The sequence below is a fragment of the Ipomoea triloba genome, chromosome 8, assembly GCF_003576645.1.
Source record: "Ipomoea triloba cultivar NCNSP0323 chromosome 8, ASM357664v1".
In the NCBI taxonomy this organism is placed as follows: Eukaryota; Viridiplantae; Streptophyta; class Magnoliopsida; order Solanales; family Convolvulaceae; genus Ipomoea; species Ipomoea triloba.
In genome coordinates, this window is record NC_044923.1 from 6,681,227 (window position 1) to 6,700,982 (window position 19,756).

Here is a 19,756-nt window from a genome sequence, read left to right on the forward strand (position 1 = left end):
TTTTTTTTTTTTTTTTTTTTTTTTCCAGATTTTATGCTCATCTGAGTCGAGTGGGTTGTTTTCTTTAGCCTGGAAAAGGTTTGAAGTCTTGAGGCTGCGGTGCACCATTGTTGATAATCTTGTTGTCTGCGTAGAAATTTGTTGAGGAGAACAAGAATGGCGACTCCCCAGGTGCAAACTTCTGTCTCTGAGTGTGTGCTGAGAAACCAGAGCCATTTTCTCAAGGTTTTGGTGAGTTCTTGCGGTTCCGATCGGCGGGGGGACGATTCAGATTCCGAGGAAAACAGTCCCGTTATTGACATTACGGACCTGTGGGTTCATAAGCCCCAATATCTAGAAAAAACGCGTAGGAATGATGAAAGGAATACGAGTTCTGAGGATTCTGGTAATAATTGGGATAAAGTCAGAGAAATTGTTGCGTTTTCCGGGAAGGGGAAAAACGCGGGCGAGAATAAATTGGAGAATTCGCCGTCTAGGTCAGATGCCTCGGCGGCGCAGGTTCCTAATTCCGGCGGCGTCTCCTCCCTTGTGCGGCGGTGGAGAGACTTCGAAGTTGTGGCGAACAACAACAACAACAATTCCTCTATTAGCATCTCCAGAAGCAACTCCACCTCATCTACACTGTGCGATGATTCCTCAATCGACGGAAGGCTCGTTCAATCGTCCTCCGGCGACGGCGAATCCGACCGGACGATGCCTCCTTTGCGCGACAAAGACTCCGATGCCTCGGAGAGAGAGAGGCTAAAGGTCTCCGATATCATCAAAAAACTGACCTGCAACGTCATCGGCGGCGAAGAAAATCACAGCGATCACGGAGGCATTGAATCCCCATCGCCGCGGCTTAGAACTCCGTCCGATCATCACTCCCCGGCCGTGAAATCGCCTCGCTTCATCAGAGGCCGCCACGCGTTTGCTGATTTGCTTATGCAGATGGAGCGCGATAGGGTTAGGGAGATTGAAGGACTTATGGAACGCAAAACCGTCTCAAAGTTCCAGCACAAAGGCCGGATTCAGGTTAATCTTTCTAAATTCAAGGATATATAATTTATTCTCGACTAAAAGTTTAAACTGATACTTTAATTTTAGGTATATATTATATGCTTAACACTCGAATATGCTTCCTGAACAGGCTATGTTTCGGCTTAAACTCATAAGGGGTCCGGTGGATGCCAATGACAGTCGGCCATTACATTTCAAGGCGTCTGAATCGAACAAATCAAAACAATCTTCAATAATGAATCTGAGGTAATATACTTGTTGTCTGTATGATGAAACGCGGGACATTATCTGTTAATGATGCCTTATTTTGTTGTCAGGCATAGGAATGGAGATGTAAATATACTTGCTGTTGCATATTTAGTCTAAACGTTTTTATTAAATGAAACGGTTGCTTGATTCACGTTTGAGTGAATAGATTTCTTGATCATATGAGAAGTAGATGAAGGAAAAAAGTTCTATAGATTCTAAAAGTGGGAAAGAATTTTCGACTAGCCTGAGAAATTTCTGATTCTAAAGGATATTAAGTCGATCTGGACCTATTTGATGATATATTGCTGTTAACCATCACTGTTTATCTGTTTTCAGGGACAGATTCAATGCTGGGCTTCAGCAAGGTGTTGCGGATTCCAAAACAACTTCCAAAGAGGAGAGTATTGGCTCAATAAGCCCTAATAGAGACGTTGTCGATCGTACCTTAGTAATTGGAAATGTTTCCACTTCTTGTCAGGTGAAAGAAGAGAAACATCCTCAACAAGGGGTGGAAACCTCGTTAAGTCCACAGAAAAGGTCTGCTGAACCAAGTACCCGACATTCGGGGAGCAGTTCTATTGCAGGCATTCAACTTGACGGGTGTTCTAATAGCAAAGAAATTAACTCTGCTGTCTACGAAGTAACAGGGCAAAACGTGAGCTCTGGAGTTGGGCATAATGAGTCAATAAAATCTTTGGAGATTGCAAGGCCTCTAGAAACTGGGGATACCGAAGAAAGGAAAGAAAACGGTCAGCAGGTTGCGGGAACCAGTGAATGGGGCTGGGTAAACGAGTATTCTCACATGCGAAATGGATCAGATGAATCGCAGTACGATTTCAGGGAACAAGAAGATGCCAGTCAAGATTGGATAATTGATGTTTCTCGCCCACAGAGTGTGTGGGAAGATCTTAGGCAAGCTAGATACCAAGAAATGCTCGATCCTTTCTTAGATAATCATGACATTCAAGAACTCCTCAAAAGGTATTTCACTCGGATAAATTCTGTCACCTAATATGGAGCAAATCCCTATGGTTTTCTAACTTTAGATTGATTATTACTTGTGTGTAGACCAAAGGAATCCAAGAATGTAGCATAAATTTGATCCGTTCTTGTCCTCACTTCCACTTCACTTTCTTATTACTGCACACAGGAGAAGCGTTTCGAATTTCCTTTATGGAGGCATGAGGGAGATCATAGATCGGCTAATGATATCCCGCTCACAAGGACACCAAAGAACAATTGATACTGCTGTGCAAGAAGTAAAAGAACAAACAGCAGCAGATGGCGGTGACAGGGTGGAAGAGAAACGATGCATTGCAAGTGGGGAAGGTGAACATCAAGAAGGGGAAGACGAAGAAGAAGTTGATAACCGTGAAGAAGATAATGGTGATAATGATGAATATGGTTGTCAAATCCAACAACTAAATGGACCTGCAGGTTCAGTTGATCAGACATGGAGCTACAATCAAGGCCGCGATTTGAGTGATGAATCTGATCAGACCACATCTGCATACTCCCAAAACAACGAACCATTCCGGTCCCCCTCCCAAAGGCATCCTTCAATTGTGAGTTGTTGATTGATGCTGTTATTCCAGTTCCTTGTTCTTAGGCTACTTTGTAATTTCATCGGGGCTAGAGACATAATAACTTGCATTGACAGGAAATACAACTCATCTATGAACTAAAGACTCACATGGAGCAACTCCATCAAGAGATGTTTGAAATACGAAGATCATTAAAGAGTTGCGTGAACATGCAAATGAAACTACAACGTTCCATCAAGCACGAAGTCACAGCCGTGCTTGCTCAATCAGGTAACGAAGGGTGGGCACCAAATTTGCCACTTTTTTATCTTCCGTCTGCTGAAACTTTTGATCTGCAGAGGTCTGAAATAACACATTGAAATTTGACAAGTGCAGGGCATAAGAGGGGGAAAGGTTCAGGCAATAAACGCTTACGCAAAGGGTATTGTTGCATTTGCCAGGACACGAAAGTGGATTCTCTTCTTTACAGGTAATCTTCTACAGAAGCTCATAAACTTTGATTGACGCGATTTTCTTCAAGTTATAAACAAGGCAATGTTCTGCGTTGTTCAGATGCGGGCATATATGCACCTGCTTCAACTGCGCTCGCCAGTTGCAATCAGGCGACGGGAAGTGTCCAATATGTCAAGCTCCCATCCTAGACGTCGTGCGAACACACACTCATTAACACAAGCAAAAAAGGGTTCATGCTTAAGATGAGATGTATAATTCTGGAATAGGTTTGTGCAGGTTATTAATCTGTTAATGTGCATATCACATTTCTACAAAAAAAAAAAAAATGTGCATATCACATCAGATTGACTGATGATGAATGCCCACTCTTCTTCACTGAACCTAACGGATAATGCATCTTCTTTTGGAATTTTATGAGTGATGGTGAAATTCTGCTCCTATGATTTAAGCTTTCTGCACAAGTGGCTATAGAATCCATGGACCCAGAATTATGTGACATTTTCTTATGCACTCAGTGGGCTTAACTTTGTCACAATCACAATCTCAATCTTCTAGCCTCTTAATCTTGTCAGCGTTACATGATGATACAATCAATTATAATTTGAATCAAAATAAATAAATAAAATATATAATACACATATAAAAAAAAAAAATCTAACATGTTGATCAATAATAGCGCTGATTAAAATGCAGCAATACTTAATTTTAACATGTTAATCAATAATAGTGCTGATTAAAATGCAGTAATACTTAATTGTATCTGGTACCACTAAAATTATTTTCAATAATACCAGGTACAATTCATGACTGTAGATGGTATTATTTAAAATTATTCTATATTGTACTATATACAATTATGAATTTTACTTGGTAGTTATTAGAAATGGTTTCCAATGGTAATATGTATAATCAAGTAATATTAGAAATTACTCTAATATTATACAAATGATGTTGGAAATTTTTAACAAAAATGAAATTTTAAGTAGCTACTTTGTGGTACAAATATACGTAGATCTCCTTCCAATTTGTGTCATGTCAAAGTGGATAGTATATTATTGTATTGTTCAAAACGGATAATGAGTGAATGATAAATTGATTATTAAAATAGACTCATTTGAGTTAGAAAATGAGGAAGTAACCTTTGTCCCACATTTAAATGAGAAGTGGGTTTGCACTAGAATATATACAATTTCTTTTTAGAAAGAGTTTGAATTATATAGGACAAAGACTCTCATCCACATAAGCCTTATAATTTGGGACTAAGTTTGGGAATGGAGAGAAATGAGTAATATAAAGACTAAAATGTTGTTGTGCAATAATAATAATTAAGGGCAAAAAAGTCATTTTAATTTTTTTTTTTTCGTTTCCAACCAAACAATGTAAATTTCTTACATGTTGAATAACATTGGAAAAAAATTCAAATTACAACTAACCAAACACCCCATTATATTCTCAGAATTCATAACCCTTTATTATATTTATTTTTGAAGTAGAAAAATAAAAATATAATAATTGAAATCAAATTTGATAGTGAAATATAAAAGGATTCAACAAAATGTCACCTTATCCTGGAAATGAGGATTGAGACATGCCTTTAAAGACAAAAAGAGAACCACTTCCACAACTCCCGCTTAGTACAACAATACATTTTCCCCAGGATTTTGGATTCCGTACTCCCTATATGCAAATGCAATAATTAAAATAATTTTATTATTATTTTAATTTAAAAGACATTTTAGAAGTCAATCATTATGTAGTGTGATAGCATATCTGTTACCATCTCAAAAGAGTAGTTACAGGATCAAACCCCGATGGTGGGGCCTATTATTCTTTGGCTGAAAAAGAATGAAAAAGTATAGAACATATACTACTTTGTAAAGAACCATGTTTAAAAAAAAAGGACATTTTAGGAAAAAATTTTGCTAGCAGAGTTAACATCTCTTGCTTGAGCTAGGGATGTCAATGTACTACTCCGTACATTGTAATAAAGAATCATGAGGTAGTGTTTAAAAAAGAGAGGACATTTTAGGAAAATAAATTTGCTAGCCGAGTTAACCTCTCTAACTTGAGTCTAGGGATGCCAATCTTAACTTGAAATCAATGGATTTTTCCTTGATAAGATTGAAACATTTTAGTTAGGGCTAAAAATTTTAGTCGAACAAAATATCAATCTGATAGTCCGATTCACTTAAAACTATTCTTTGTTTAGTTTTCAAAAAAAAAAAAAAACTATTCTTTGTTTTACAAGTGATGTGAAAAAAATGTACATGAAATTTATATATGTAACTTCGTCTTTAGTATTTTTTTTATTAAATGTGTAAATAAAATTTTAATAAATATATTACAAAATAAAATATTTTTATGAAAATACATAATAAAAAAACTTATTATAACAATTACTTTGTATATTATAGTGTAAATATATTAATTAATTTTAGTTGGAATTTGAAAATGGAGGTTTAGATTAATGGAATGATATATAAGTTTATATTTTGTATTTATTTGTGTAAATGCACTAGTTTATTAAAATTGAAAGCTTAAAATATTAATTTGAAAATGTCAAAAGTTTTAGTTGAGTCCGTTAAGTCCTATATTTCGAGGTTTTAGGGTTATGGCCAAGAATTTTAAATTGACAAAAAAAATCAATTAGTGAGAACTTGATAAACCCAATAGACTAAAATCTATAGACTAAAATCGAAAAGATTCTTCTGATTGATATCCCTACTTGAGTCAATACTTTTCGGCATGGACAATCAAATTTTCATCTAAACAGATATGTTGAAATCAACATGACTATGATCTTTTGAAAGTCATGTGAAAGAAGTTTGGTGAAATATTTCATTCCATCTCCTTTATTATATTCGTCGTCGTGCTTCAACTAAGATATACATGCAATGTTTTCTTCATATAATGTTGTTAGAATTCATTTTCTAGAGGGCAACCCATGTGAATTTGGATGTGATGCTTGCTTCATCTTATCTTAATAACCAATCTTATTCTCGGTTTCTCACCTTGTTTTTACATGATTTGATGTAGTGTGACCTCTCGAGCGACTTTTCACCTCCTGAATCCGTTAGCAGAAATGATTCTTGGCATTACGAAATTAATATGATTAATTCCAATCATCACTTCAGAGTTTATTTCTTAATTAAATGGATTATTAGTGGGTGTAAATGGGTTGCTAGTGGGTAGATGTTACATTCGTGTTATAAGTGATATGATTAATGCTATTATCTATTTCTGCTACTATATATTTGTAGATGAGCAGCAGATTTAGAAGAACACACGAAAATACACACTTATTTTCTCCCTCAAAACATTGCTCATCATTCCTTCAGGCCACCTGCGTTTCATCCCTCGTTCTCGTTCACCGGGCTCCAAGTTTGTTTGCTCCCATGACTTGTCACAAGATAATGTAGGATGGTCCATCATGTCCAATCCAAATACCAAAAGATCTAATTTGGATGGAAAATATCTCTTTGATCTCGGATATGCTTAAGAACCGGTGCTCAATCGAAAACAACTCACAAACTTTAAACAATAAGCATCCTACCAAAAATAAAAATAGCAATTTTTTTTTTATTCTGATTGGAGGGGGAAACCCCAAGGCTAGCTACAAAGAGGTCAGCATAATACGAGGGGAAGGAATCTCCAAAGAGTCTTCCCTTAGCAGGTCAAGAAACTTCCGCTCAGGATAAGACAGAAGCTGGCATGTCTTTGTTCCAATTAAGAGCTTTCTTAGCTAGCTAACACATCCGCTACTCTATTTTTTTCCCGATAAAACATGTAAAATATTTTAGTCATATCAAGCGGCTAAATAAGAAGGTGAATAATTTTTTAAAATTTATATATTTTTTGAAACATTAAATTATCTCATTTTAGTTTTACATGACGACAACAAAATAAGAAGTAGCAAAGCCCTTCACTAAATTTGATATACACACATACACATTTATTTGTTTGATCGACGGTGAGCATGTGGTGACCTATAACCGAAAGTGGATATATACTTGTACGTATATACATAACAACTAAGATCGTACGTTGGTGTATAAATAAATAGACGCCACGTGGTACGTATATATATATATATATATATATATATATATATATATATATATAGTTACTTGTATAATAATACGTATGGAAAGGAATAAAAAGAGGAAAAACACAAAAAGAAGAAGCAGCAGAGAAAAGACCCAACATGTGTGCAATCAACATTTTGTCTTCCAATTTTGCTGCCTCACTTCGACATTTTCCTAATCTTATCATCAACACGCGTCTAACATATATTTCACGTTTGGGATTATTCGATTTCTTTAAGAATAAAAAATAAAAATCTTGATACAAGGCGTGGGAGGATTGGTCGAGTGGATAGAGCATAACTCTGGTATTTTTTTTTTTATTGTTACGGTTACGGGTTTGATTTTTATCAACATGTACTCAATCGAACATGTTGCATACAGTCTCGGGTAGTGTCTACGAAATTTCATCATCACTTAAAAAAAAACTAACTTAATACATTTAAAGAGAATTGGAGTATTACAGGTAGTGGGAGTCTTATGTGATTGGCTAGCGGGATTATTGGACTGAGGTCGGTGAAGGGTCAAATCTAACATCAGGTGGCTACGAGATTGTTGGACGGAGGCCTGCTGAAAGGTCAAGTCTAACACTTTGCATTTCGAAAATGTGACAATATAAAAAAGTAAAGTTGCTTCTTCACTACGGGCTATATATAATTTTTGATGTACTGATAAGCGCTTGATAGGTCACGGGTTTAGGGCTTTCCACAATGTTGTTGTGGATATTTTGTTGTAAAAAATCTTTTGATATTATTGGGAAATTAAAGAAAAGGTATATAAAATTGGATTAACATTATATTGTGAAAGCTGGAAAGACAAGAATATAAGAGGAAACTAGGAAGGAAGGTACGTTGTGATAAATAATTGTCAATTGATTGATGGTAGTATTAATGTAAATTATGATAGATTGATAAGATGTGAAGGAGCGAATCATGTGTTTTGCCTCCTCATTATTTGTACATGCAATTATGTGCTCTATGCACATGCTTTGTTTCCCCCTCCGTGTGGATAAATATGCGATTAATTACCCTCCATTCATCTCTAATTTCTGCATTCTAAGTAGGATTTTTTTCTTTATACTTAATTTTTATTAAAGTAACATGGAAAAGTGGGCGGATATATATATATATATATATATATATATATATATATATAGGATATTTGTAGGGTAACTTATAACACTTAATCTTATAATATCTTATTTATCCACAATATGGAGTGTTTGGTAAATATAATTGAGTGACACCCTTATAAGTAAACACTACATTCAAGTACTTAAATCCTAATTAATAAATCCACCCTATTCTGATACCTAAAGTGAGTATAAACAATTGGAAAATGCTAATAACATTAATTAATTACATCCTATTTTACAACCTTGGACAACCGGTTGTTACGTTGACTGACCAACATAATTAGTTAAATTTTATTTTTATTTTTAATAATTTGACGAATTGTGATTTACCAATAATGTATAACATACATATATACATTATTGATATTTCAAGGCTACACCCAAAAAAAAAATTATTGAGATTTCAATTCCACTTGAAATAGCAATCTTCCTTTCCTTGAACTTATATATATTTGCTTAAATCTTACTATTTTGACCATTCATCACTTCTTTAGAAAGTAATTCAAATTCAAGATTTCACACTTTTTGTTCATATCTATTGCTTGCAACTCAAGGGTTAGATTATGCGTTGAGGGAATTGAAGTGGATTTATATGAATCTACTGATGGCAACAAGCTACCAAAGAAAGGGTTGTGCTTCACTACTCCCAATGTTCCAAGACCCATGATAAGGTAAATCAAACTAACCTAGTTTTGAGACTCAACATCAAACTACACACTTTTGCGCACAAGGAACCAAACACATACCTAAACCCCCAATGTTCCTGACGAGAAATCAAACCTCTACACTACTGTTAGAAGTAGGTCTTAAGTGAGATTTATCATAGATTCAACCAATGACGACATGACAATAAGTAATTAACTACACACTTAAAAAAAAAAAACTTAGAGACAGTAAAAATAAACGAGCTGAGATAGATAGATACTCTGCATGTAATATAAGAATTATATTGTGCCTGCTATTATATATGAATAGAAAAGAAAGACAACAATTTTGTAAGTAATTATTATATAATATAAATAAAAAGAAATAACAGCATTTTAACATGAAAATAAGCTAAGTAATTAATTGCATAACAAAATATTTTTACCCTTTCGTAACATGTGATCATTTGTCACATCAAGATAATCGAAGGAGTTGAGAGAGTAAACATAACAGAAATATGTAAAGTAGAAAAAGTCAACAACAGCAAAAAAAAAAACAAAACTATTATGACTATTATTATAAATAGGAAAGAGAAATGATATTTTTGCAAATGGTTATTATCATGAAAAATTTACAATGTCTTGAATTACAATACACAGTGTTTGTAAAGTTGTACGGCATACTTTACATGTTATATTCTTTTACTTACTGTGTATCTTTAATATAACACAATGTATAACTTTACAAATTATAAAATATCCTCATTTATTTATATAATAATAAGTAGCATACCTTTTTGGTATATTATATAAATTTTCAAAGGGATATGAGGATTGGTATCCAATAAAATATTGATCCATCATAGCATATGGGGAGTGCACTTTAATATCTCATCATCTGCTTGATTGACATGTACGTTACCAGTCTAGAGATATACGCCAGAATGGTGTAACCTTGGAATCTGAATTCTGAAACTCCAATGAATATATGCATACTTTGCTGAATGTCATGCCCCATCACACCACTCGCAATCATTAAACTTCTCCATTCCCAATAAGAGGTGAATGAAAATGCAATGCCCCAAAATAACTCATAAAGATCATCCTCAATAGGGTACTAATATTGATTTGTATATCTGAGTGGTTGTGTGTACGCGCTCACATATACACACATGTATATATGATTCAGATCAAATAAGAACATGTTCGCATGAGAGAATTAGGAATCAATCAGAATCGTTTATCTGGAAAGACCTAAAGACTTTAAAGCACTGAAAAATGAAAAAATGTGGTGATATTTTTGTAAATAATTAACTGAAACTTTAAGGTTAAGTAATAACACTATAAAGTGCACTTAATAACATCATAGAGTACGATAATATAAAGTATACTTGTGCAACAAAATTAATTGCATCTAATGTTATTATTTATTGCACCGGTTGTGAAAGTATACTTGCATTCCATAGTGTAAAAGGTTGCACTTTATATTGATGTTACTTGCACTTCAAAGTCTGGGTTATTTACAAAATGTCATTGCATTTTTATTATTATAAAATTTCTCCTGATCTGTTAGATTTTTCCAGATAGACGTCACCAAATAGTTCATAGTTCTCTCTTGGGAGCAATATATATATATATATATATATATATATATATATATATATATATATATATATATATATAATAGAATTTGGTTCATATGAGAACCACTCTCTAGGTGAAAACCTGTTGATAAATTCAAACCATCAATCTACAAGATCAGATGGATAGAAAATCAAGTTAAAAAAAGCGGGCAATTTTCATAAATATATATTAAACTTTATATGTATATTTGAGATCAAACCCTGACTCCAAGTTTTCAATGCTTATTTTTTTCTTCTGAAATTTGATTAACTCAATATCCACTCTATTGTAAAATTATTGTGTCATACTATACTCCTACTCATGTAAAATATTCATTCTATTAGCACAAATTTATATTACTAACTAGCATTGTGGAAAAAGTTGGATATACATACATAAAGATCAAAGAATTGAAAAGGATTGTGGGCAAGAATTGAAAAGGAAAGAAAGTGAAATTCAGGCCAGCTCTAAAGGAAATAGCAATGATTGGTCTTTTTCCACCCCCCTTCACCTTGCTAGATTTGGCTTGGGTTTTGGGTTAACTCTCCGAAGCTGACCTCTAGCGGCGCCACCTGTGACTTAACATCTCCCAAACTTTTTCCCCTTCATTAACTACCTAAGCAAATCCTTCTTTTTGTGTGCAATAATCTATAGTACTAGCTAGTATGCAAGTACAAAAAGATATTTGTGCTGCATTTGGATGGGTGAAAACTATAGTAACTAATGTGGATGCAACACCAATCTTTTTAAAAAAAAATTCATTTAGATCAAAATTAGGCCGAATTAGTCTCATCTAGTGGCCTGCTAATACAAGTACACTGCATTATGCAAAAAGCATAGAGAACAATTTTTTTTTTCTTTTTTAAAGTATACCTTAGAAGCAAATGTCGGGTAGAGATTTAGAATGTCAAGTCCAACGTTCTGCAATAGAAAAGTTGATCGCTATACAAAAGCTTTTGATTTAATGATAAATGATTGAAGCTAACAATAACTTGCCTAACAATAGTGTTGTCAAAACGGGTTAGCCCGACCCATACAGGCTGGCTCGTCTCGTGTTAGACTCGGAATTTTCACCACCCAACCCAACTGGAACACAAACTAAATGAGCCAACCCAACGAGTTGGGCCCGTTTTTACAGCTCTTGCCAAAAGTTTCATCTAGAAATGTTTTTACACAGACAAATGTGGTTACTAAAGCTTTAATTAATTAATTAAACTCCCAAGTTGAAAATTTAGAATTGAATTAAGAATTCTTGACCTAACCATTAGGTCAAGATGGATGTGAAGTGTTGAATAAATTAAAAGGAAGTGCCCTTCACAAGAAGGTGTGTTATGTATGGCAGACCCCAACTTCCCCATGTTACTAACTTCCCCCCTTGACCTGTCCCCACCCCCCAACTTTTTATAAATTCCCATCCCTCCTTCATTTTCATCATCTCTTCTCATCAATACTATTTGCAGTGCTCCTTCATTTGCTCTTTCCCCAAACCTCTTACTACCTAACCCCTATCCTCCCAATATTCACAATTCACAAAGGACACACAATATAAAATATACATACAAAAAACACAAAACAAAACATCATGTGTTCATCCGAGACTAAACTCCAGGCAGCTCCGAATGTTCTTCAACCCAACCGAAACAGAGTCTCTCTGTTGGAGCGGCGCAGTTCCCTTAAAAAGCCCTCCGCCGCCGCGGTGCTGCCCCTTCCGCCGCCGTCTAGGGCGGCGCCAATCACCACTACTCCTCCCGCGTCTCCCAAGATAAAATCGCCCAGACAGCCCGCCGTGAAGCGGTCCGGGAACGATCCCAATGGCCTCAACTCTAGCGCCGAGAAGGTTTATTCCACTCCGAAGCCGTCGCCGGCAACCTTGCTGGCAAAGAAGTCCAAGAAAGGCGGCGGCGCGGCAGTGATGATTGACGAGCCGGGAAGCATAGCGGCGGCGAGGAGGGAACAGGTGGCAATCATGCAGGTGCAGAGGAAAATGCGGATTGCTCACTACGGAAGAACCAAATCCGCTAAGTATGAACGGAAGGTGGCTTCCGGCGAGTTCTCAGCCGCCCCCGCCGCCGTAACGGCGGTCGTCCGTGAGGAGAAGAGGTGCAGCTTCATCACGCCCAATTCGGACCCCGTGTATGTCGCTTACCATGATGAAGAATGGGGAGTTCCTGTCCATAATGATAAGTAAGTATATAGATATTATATTGTAACAGAGTTAGTAGTATTCAAAAAATAAAAAACTCCTTAAAAAGTCATTAATAATTTTTCTTTGGGTGTAATTGCAGCATGTTGTTTGAACTATTGGTGTTAACTGGTGCACAAGTTGGATCAGATTGGACAATAGTCTTGAAGAAAAGGCAAGATTTCAGGTATATATATAACATTTGCATTATATATTAATATACATTCCTGAATTTGTAACCACAAAGTTACAAGCTGACTCTTAATGGCAGCTTTTTATTGGTTTTCTTGGTTTGAACTGATCAATTATGAAAACCTAGATTGATTTTCCTTCTTGTGATCCGTTGGTCAGATCATAAAATGGGGTTTAGTTACAAGTTCGATTTTTAGTGAAAGCGGCCTATTGACTTTCTTGGTTTATCTCTTTGTATTTCTTTGCTGATTAAGGTCATAAGGTAGCGTTCTAGTGCACATTCTCAGATAGTTATTGCGAGTTTTCGTAGTAACTGAAAGAATTTTGGTTGTTGTTAATTGCATGATGTGTTTTTGTGCAGGGATGCATTTTCAGGGTTTGATGCAGAAGCAGTTTCAAAATACACGGAGAAGAAGATAACTTCTGTAAGTGCTGATTATGGCATAGAATTGAGCCAAGTCAGAGGAGCTGTTGACAACTCTATCAGAATTCTTGAGGTATTTAATCATGCATTATTATGATATGATTTACTAAATAATCTTTAAAAGTTTGCATACTTTAGGCTTCCTTTCACATGTTATTATTATGATTTCTTGGTTGGCACTTGAAAAGTGAAATTAATTAATTAATTAATTAATGTGGGCTTAATTAACATTAACACACCTTCATGACATGAACACATCATCCCACATGCCCCACATGGACTAAGAATATAACAAAGCAACTAGCCAACTATAAATCCAATTTATTCCAAAAAAAAAAAACTATAAATCCAATTCAAGGCACACCTTGACTAACTATATGTCACATCTCACATGGTCTGCCTCCAATCAATTTATTTATTTTTTCACTAAGCAAAATTAATTCTTGTCATTAACTTCACTCTTTGTACAGGTCAAGAAGCAATTTGGGTCATTTGATAAGTACCTATGGGCATTTGTGAACCACAAGCCAATTGCCACACAGTACAAGTGGTGCAACAAGATTCCGGTGAAGACCTCAAAATCAGAAGCCATAAGCAAAGACATGGTGAAGAGGGGTTTCCGGTACGTCGGTCCAACCGTCATTCACTCGTTCATGCAGGCCGCCGGCCTTACCAACGACCACCTCACCACCTGCCCGCGACACCACCCGTGCGCCGAGCTGGCCGCTCCCCAGCGTCCATCCACCGCCCCTTCAGTATAAATCAACCGCCTTCAACAAATCATCGTCGTGACTTATCATGATTGACTAATTAACACTAGATAGCTGTACTTTTTGGTTGGATTGATTGATGATATGATGCAAGCAAGTAGTTTAATTTGAAGTTGTAATATGATTTGGGAGGTGTGACATGCATGTTGTTAATTAAGATAAAGATGTAATTATAAGTAAAATAAGAGTTGAGGGAATGGGGGGGGGGGGACAGGTTGCATGTGCAAGGGGGGCAGGGGAATGGTTAAAGGCATGTGTTTGGTGCATATGCCTTTCATTTATTCTCTTGACTCACCCCCACAAAACCTCTATTATTAATTTCTTGCCCCCCCTTGTACTTTGAAGAGAAGAGAAGATAAACATTCTCATCATCAGAGCAGAGAAAAAGGAGGCTCTTTTGGGACCCACTCCTTCATTTCCTTTTAAATTATTTTAGGAAAAAAATTTGAGGAAAACAATAATATAAAAAGACATAGAGATATGGGGTGGTTGTGGTTGTGGTGTTGTTGCTCATCCATCCATCTTGCTGAACTCTTTCTAACTTTTTACCAGCTTAGGGTCAGAGTTTGGCAAACACAAAAGTTTGTGTTGGTGGAATAATATAATGTACCACATTAATTATCTTTTGTTTTTGTGTTTTTTTTTTTTTCTAGTGTGTATCATACTTTCATCTAGTGGGTGTGAATTTTGGTGTGTTTTTGGATCATATTTCCCATCTTCTTTTTTTGGTTGGGGATTGTAATGTTTTGGATGATGTTCTATATAAATAAGTGGATTGTTTTGTTATTTTGATTCTCTTTCTGCCATTGTTATTTATGAAAAATGATAAGTATTATTTATAAAGTAAAACTCCTATTATCACATGTTCCTCATTAGTCATTATCAAATGGAAGAAAGGCCAAGCACCTTGTGGTTTGATGACATAACCGGTGCTTTTCATAGGGAAGGTATCAGGATTGAAGGAATAGGTGAACTTAGAACCAGGTGAAAAAGTGGAACCATGAATCGAGGTCTAGGTGGGACGAGGTGGAACCATGTGGAGCCAGGAACATGGGTCTAGGTGGAACTAGGAGCCAAAAAGCAACCAAAATATATGTCTTGTTGTTGGGGACAACTCCAACAAAGTTAGTTGGGCACGCTATTGGCTTGATAATCACAAGATTCTAAGTTATTAACTTTTTTGGTTTGTGCCGGTCAACTCTGCTCAACTTAGAGTAAACCACTTACTTGACTCTTGTGAACTTTTGCGGACTAATATCACAAAGAAAGTTAGGTTTATCTCGTACATACTCTTAGCCAGTAACGGCAAGTTTTCATCGTCACCCAAAAAAAACAAGAGGATAAGGAGAAGAAAAAGAAAAGTGAGCTACATGCTAGCACCAATGATATGTCTCTCATGTTAAGGAGGAGTACAATTGTACTATGTGTATTCTCATTTTACTCTTAATTTTGACGTATTAATTGATTATTGATTTATTTTAAAGAATGAACTTTTATGTTTATTCCCATTTTATCCGTCTTTGTGACAACAATAATATTATTTTAAAAATACATTATTTATCATATTTTGTAATTTGATGAAGAGTTGTTTTGATTGGGGTGGGAATCTGGGTGTCCCAATGTTAGAAGCATTGTATAAGTTAAGGATGGTTTCCCATGTGCAAAGATCCCCCCCATCCCACCCCCAAGCTTTATAATTTTCTTTATCTTTTACTTGCCTTTTGTCAGGGGAGGGATAGCATATTTTGATACATGCACATGGCCAATAATACTTTAGGTGTACAATTGCTTTTCGACACAAAATGGGAGTGGGATTTGGTCAACTACTTAATTATGCTATACTAACTATTACTCCTTATAATCACACACAACCCAAAACAATATCCTTTTGTACATTTTAGGTGAAAATTGAAATTGCTTATTTCTAACCATTCAAAAAATGATGAAAATTTCTCACTTTTCAATATTTTTTTTTGTTACGAGGAAAACCTGTAGCCACCATCCGAAGGTATACCCAAAGATAAAATGTTCTCTTTGGGCTTGTTTGGTTATCAGCGGTTAGAAATTAGCGGTAGCGGATTGTGCTAGCGGTTATCATATAGCGGATTGTATTAGCAGGTTTGACCAACGGAATGTATTAGCGATTTGTAAAAAGATGTTTGGTAAAATTAGCTGTTTAGATTAGCGGTTAACATGTAAAATGACCAAAAGGGTATATATATAATAATACTCCGTAGTAGTAATAATAATAATAATAATAATATTTATAATAATAGTGATAATAATAATAATAATAATAGTGATAATAATAATAATAGTAGTGTTAATAATAGTAAAAAAAAAAAAATTAAACAAAAAAAACTGTAAAGATGTGGGATCAAAAGATCCCACATCGTAAGTAAAAGAAAACATGGGGCGTTGATCTCCCTTTTAAAAGGGAGATCAACGCCCCTTATTCTACCCTTGCCCATCCCACATCGGATGGGCAAGAGGAAGAGAAGCCGATAAAGAAGCCTCAGGCTTCCTAACCGTATTAATTTTTTTTTATTTTTATTTTTATAAATGGAGGGTGTTTTGGGGAAGAAAAATTTTCTTCCCCAAAACGCCAACCCAAACGCTGCTCATAGCAGCGTTTGGAATTTCAGCGGTTTGGAGCAAACAGTTGCTCCAAACCGCTGCTAACCAAACGGTTACTTTGGCGTTTTGACCAAAGTTGGCGGATCCGCCAATAACCAAACATGCCCTTTGTCTTTCTCGTTCTTCAGCTTTTCCACTTATTATTGGTGGTGGTAATAATAAATTCATTACATTAGAAATCACTTATAATTTCTAACTACTAAAGTGGTTGGACGGAAAAATTTTCATACCTAATTCAAAATATTTAAAAAATTTTAGTCCGTACTTCTTATGTATGGTGAACAATGTTGCAAAACTCACTAGGCGCCCATATTTAAAAAAAATATTCGATTTTTTTTAAAATTGTTTTAAGATGTAGTAATTATAAACTATTTAATACTTTAATAGTTAGTACTAAAATATTAAATATTAACCTAAGAACATCTGAAATTGTAAATTGTATAAAGATTTAAAGAATCAAAACACAAAACAAAGTCACAACTCACAAAGTATGAATATTAGAATACCTTTCGAATTTTTTTATTACATTTTTTTTGGATTTGCGACCAATTTGAACAATTTAGAGTTATTTCACTAAAAATAGTATCAGTTTGGGCAAAATAATCAATTTAAAAACCACGAAAAATAGCTAACCGGCAGCCTAGACACCTGCATAGACCTAGTCATTGATGCCTAGACACGATTTTTGCAACATTGATGGTGAATAAAGAAAGAGGAGAAGAGAAGAGAGAAAAAGAAAAAAGGAAAGGAGGGGATGGAAAGGAGATATGAAGAAAAAGAATTATTATTTTTAAATAGAAAAATAAATTTAAATCTTTATATTTGCAGTGGGTTTCGATGTGCATCACTAGGTTTTTGTTTTTGAGTTTTTACCTTTAGATAGAAATATTTGCTTTTTGCCTCTAACAATGGCTATGGTTGCTGGAAAATGGTTTAAAATATTTTTTCTTTTAATTTCCAATCTCCGTGTGGTAAAAAAGTTAGGTAACCATTAGGTAGTTAGAAATTTAATTTTGACAGCAATTGATCATCAACTTCGCTTTCAAAAATTTTCAATGACTTTTAGGTAGTCCGTATTATACTATTACCAACACTGATTTGTTTAAAATATTAAAAGTGACTAATAAGGTGGTTTTCATCTACAAACTTTTTTTTTTTTTTTTTTTTAAATCTTGGGTATATCCTAATTGAGATTTGAATTTAAAACTTTTACATTATACAGATTCACTAACTTTAAACCACCACAAAAACGTGTAAACTAATAATCTTTGTTAAGACATTGATATGATATGACTATCTAGAGTAATGTTTAACAAATGGAAAGTTTTCATTTATTGGGAAACTAGAAAACAAAGAGAAAAAGAATAAATTTTACTTTTGGTTCCCTGACTATTATACATAAATCACATTTAGTCATTGACTATTCAAATTTTCTAATTAAGTGCATGACTATATCATTTCAAAAAAAAAGAAAAAGTGCATGACTATATAATTTGTATCACATTTGATTCTATCGTCAAATTCCACAATCAACTATTGCCGGAAGAAGCAAATACAGTGCTCCTTCAGGAAGAAGTAAATGGAGTGCTCGTAAAAGTGCTCCTTTTGAAAAAAGCAAATGAGTGTTCCTTCTTGTTCATTATTGATGTGAAAGAATAAAAAGAATTTATTGTATTCTATATAAAGAACTATACAGAGATCTACTATTCATACACTTATTATCCTAATGAGCCCATTCTTAAGAGGAAGGCCTAGGGCTTCACTTCTGGGCGGAGCACTTCTAACAATAGTTAGTTGAAAAATTCTATGCTAGGACAAAATTAGATACAAATTACATAATCATACACATAATTAAAATAATTTAATAGTCAAGGATCAAAATGCGATTCATGTATAATAATCAAGGGACCAAAATTAAAATTTTGTTGAGAAAAAAAAAAAAAAGTGTGCATTTAAGTTCAAATATTCTCCAAACTGAAAAATGAATACAAATACTTTACTTTTTCAAATTTGTACAGAAATAAAGTTGTTTTCCTAAAAAAACATGAGTAAAAAATAAAAAATTTTATTGTTTACTCGTATTTATGAACAGTATATAATTGGATATTTTGTTCTCAAAAAAAAAAAGTATATAATTCTACACTTTGTTTTATAACCAAGGGTATCTCAAAGATAAAACAAAAAAAAAATTAAAAAAAATTCAATAAACATGAAATCTTTGGAAAAAAAAAATGCTAAAGATGAAATATTTTTATGTGTTGAACAAATTAAAATAGCAAAACTATATTGAAAACCTAGCAGGCTAACAGCTAACATATTCCACCGTACCCTATCAATAAGATTAATAATTAATTGAAAACTAATCAAAATAACTTCTAGAACTGATAGAGCAATACTATGGCAATTCAATCATTTTCAATTTTAACCTTTTTAAACTTATTTATTGACCAATCTCTAACATTAGAATCATAATATATAATATAAATATTTTCAGTGGTTCGAAACAAGAAGCACCAGTGGTCTAGTGGTAGAATAGTACCCTGCCACGGTACAGACCCGGGTTCGATTCCCGGCTGGTGCAAGCAATGACGATAGATGCGTTCTTGTGGTGATTTGGGTCTCCACTGCTTGTCTGAACTTAAGCCGATGACTAACAGCGTCTCCGAGCTCCTCATTTTTTCCTCCACTGTGTTTAACATTTTTATTTCAAATTATTTTATAGTAAAATTAATATTTTATGTATTCTGGAGTTATAAATATTATATAATCAATCATATTTTAGTTTCCGTGACGCATGCGCTCGCCGTCAGTTTGCCGAACCG

General features: G+C 34.6%; 2 protein-coding genes and 1 non-coding gene across 3 annotated transcripts in view; all 3 read left to right on the forward strand.

The window, feature by feature from the left end:
* The window catches only part of LOC116028012, a 4,505-nt gene extending 820 nt beyond the window's left edge, over positions 1-3,685 (forward strand). The window contains exons 2-8 of the mRNA XM_031269812.1: positions 29-1,014; positions 1,130-1,245; positions 1,585-2,229; positions 2,399-2,813; positions 2,909-3,062; positions 3,168-3,261; positions 3,345-3,685. Coding sequence (XP_031125672.1) covers positions 157-1,014; positions 1,130-1,245; positions 1,585-2,229; positions 2,399-2,813; positions 2,909-3,062; positions 3,168-3,261; positions 3,345-3,459 — 2,397 coding nt within the window. The 5' untranslated portion in view covers positions 29-156 and the 3' untranslated portion in view covers positions 3,460-3,685. The remainder of the gene's footprint in view (positions 1-28; positions 1,015-1,129; positions 1,246-1,584; positions 2,230-2,398; positions 2,814-2,908; positions 3,063-3,167; positions 3,262-3,344) is intronic.
* An 8,462-nt stretch (positions 3,686-12,147) lies between these two features.
* Positions 12,148-15,083, forward strand: LOC116027843. Its single transcript, XM_031269602.1, has 4 exons — positions 12,148-12,913; positions 13,015-13,098; positions 13,465-13,600; positions 13,998-15,083. The coding sequence occupies exons 1-4, from the start codon at positions 12,312-12,314 to the stop codon at positions 14,286-14,288; spliced, it is 1,113 nt and encodes a 370-aa protein (XP_031125462.1). The 5' UTR covers positions 12,148-12,311; the 3' UTR covers positions 14,289-15,083.
* A 4,361-nt stretch (positions 15,084-19,444) lies between these two features.
* On the forward strand, positions 19,445-19,515 carry TRNAG-GCC. Its single transcript has one exon. It is a non-coding gene; the product is annotated as a tRNA-Gly (tRNA).
* Positions 19,516-19,756: the final 241 nt, after the last annotated feature.